At 36.3% G+C, this 2482-nt stretch overlaps 1 protein-coding gene across 1 annotated transcript in view; it reads right to left on the minus strand.

Annotated features, from left to right (window-relative positions):
• The window catches only part of DEPTOR (DEP domain containing MTOR interacting protein), a 74617-nt gene that overhangs the window by 11980 nt on the left and 60155 nt on the right, over nt 1-2482 (minus strand). Inside the window, exon 8 of the mRNA XM_072410688.1 lies at nt 399-469. Coding sequence (XP_072266789.1) covers nt 399-469 — 71 coding nt within the window. The remainder of the gene's footprint in view (nt 1-398; nt 470-2482) is intronic.

The raw sequence follows: 2482 nt of genomic DNA on the forward strand, positions 1-2482 counted from the left end.
ATCATAAAATAGGAGGTTACATAGTTAGGCTGGAAAAAAAATGTCTCTCAAGTTCAACCACAAGGGAAATAAACATATCCCAGATATAAAACCCTATGGACATAGATAATCCAAAAAGATAAAAAAAAACCTGGTACAGTTATGTAATGAAGATCTGTCATGTGGATCTGTCAAATGTCCCCAAAACTGCTGTCACTAGAATGGGTTTACTTGTACTCATTACACACTACTGCGTTGCTCTTGGAATGTTCACTTCCTGTCTGGTAAACCATTGTCAGCAGCACAGGAAGTAAGGGAAAACAAAGCCCCCGGATAGCAATAACTCTATACAGAACTAAAGGATAAAAGTTTTTTTATAAACACTTCAAATAAGTTGTTTCTTTCTGTGTCATACTTACAGTCAGGGTCTTCCTTGTATACGGTGCTCCAGGGGCCAGGAGCTCATCCAGTGGGACCGGTCTCTTTAAGACTACACAAAAATAAAATAATGATAAATAAGCTCAAAGTATGCGGAAAACTCCTTTACAGTATAAATTAATAAGGATCAGTACAGGAAATAACCAATCCTTAGTGATAGGCTTACATGTTACTGAAGTAATTGCCGAGCCCGGTAGGTATAAATTAATAAAGAAGGAAATAAGTGTAGCGGCTTCTTTATGGCAACCATGTAAAAACTAGTAAAAACTTTTATTTAGCTTAATAAGATAATACAAACTTACAAAGGTACACTTACTTATAAAGAAAAGAGTGTGGTTCTGACAGTTTTAAACAAAATTATCTTGACAATTGTATCAAGTGTAGATTTTTCGAATAATGATTTCGATCTTTAATAGGTCAAATTGTACACCATATACTTACAGTCTCTCCCGACGCGTTTCGCCCTCATGGCTTCTTCGGGGATAGTGAGACCCTGGTATATTGACCCAAAAATCAGTGCAGTCAAAAGAAGATCAGAAACTGAAGTCACATCAAATGTCAAATCAAAGCTAAATAAAGGATTTTACTAGTTTTTACAAAAACATGGATGCCATAAAGAGCCGCTACACTTATTTCCTTCTTTGGTAATTTAAATCAATAAGGATATCAAGGCCCATAACAATCCCTAGAATATTATACCTGCCCGACTGCTCCAGTTCTATAGAGCAGTCTGGTAAGTAGGATGAAATATTGAAGAAGGGACATCGTCTGTCCCTTCAAAATGTCTCCCAGCTGGTGATCACTGCCATTTAACAATGATTACCCAATCATTTAAAGTGTATGTAACACCAACACAGCAGAGCAGCTTGCATTGGGACTCCAGTTGTCTGAATGAAACCTAAAAGGAAGCCATCAGATGCAGAAGTCACTACTCTGATGGCTCCTGGGAGCTCTGTAAACCAACAGCATCTTTCAGCAGAGCTGAAAAATTACTCTAATAATGTGAAAAGGAGACTAGAGTGCCACCAGCTTTCTAGTTAGGAGAATGCATAATAATATGCAATCTTTCTAATTTATCCTTAGTATTTTTTTAGACTTTTTAGACTAAAGTAAATAAATGACTAAAAAAAAGACAAACAGATATCAATCTATTTCAAATTATTTTACAGAGCGGGTTGTTTATTTTATATTTCATTAAAATCTCATTAAGAAATAGGAAAACTGGTATATAAGACAATAAGAAAATTGTAACATTTACTATGATTTACCAATCATTTCATCAAAATGACCACAAACAAAAATCTGTGATCAGTCGGCAAAAAAATCTAACAGCATTCAAAGTAAACTTTACATTATATCCCTTCCTGCTTCTGATTTATGATTCTTGAAAACAGGCTACACAATTATCATCAGCGAGTTGGCAGGGTTAGAATATTGGCCTTTGGCATGACAAAGTACAAATATTTATTAATATTACTACTAATTATACTATTATAAATAGGTAAAACTGATATTTACCTGGAAACACATAAGACTAACTCAGAACACTGAGTTACAAGTGCTACTTCCTCCACCTCTTAGATTGTAAGCTCTTTGGGGCGGCTCCTGTGTCACTGTCTGTCTCTGTCATTTGCAACCCCTATTTACGGTACAGCGCTATGTAATATGGTCATATAAATAATGTATAATAATATTAACCTCAAACGTAATGTGCTGTAGTCGGGCAATGACATGCATTCTGTTGTGCAGCACATTCATTTTGCATTCCAATGCACTACAGAGCAACAGTATCAAAATGAATGGCACCACAATGCACTTTGTTTCATACACTCACTTTAAGTGTTTACCCAGGGGTTATGATTTGTATCCAAACCACCATCTGCCCTTCACATTATATCACAGCATTATTTTATTTCACTCTTATACCTGTAGGTAGAAACAGCTTCTATGTGTCTCTGTTATGTCATAACTAGGCTTGGTAAACTTTTGCAGCTGCTGGAACGTTGGCTTCTACTATTGTAGGGGGCGCCCTCAGAGCTACATCCCCCAGGAGCCTGGTCCTTAT

The sequence above is a fragment of the Pyxicephalus adspersus genome, chromosome 5 (genome assembly GCF_032062135.1).
Source record: "Pyxicephalus adspersus chromosome 5, UCB_Pads_2.0, whole genome shotgun sequence".
In the NCBI taxonomy this organism is placed as follows: Eukaryota; Metazoa; Chordata; class Amphibia; order Anura; family Pyxicephalidae; genus Pyxicephalus; species Pyxicephalus adspersus.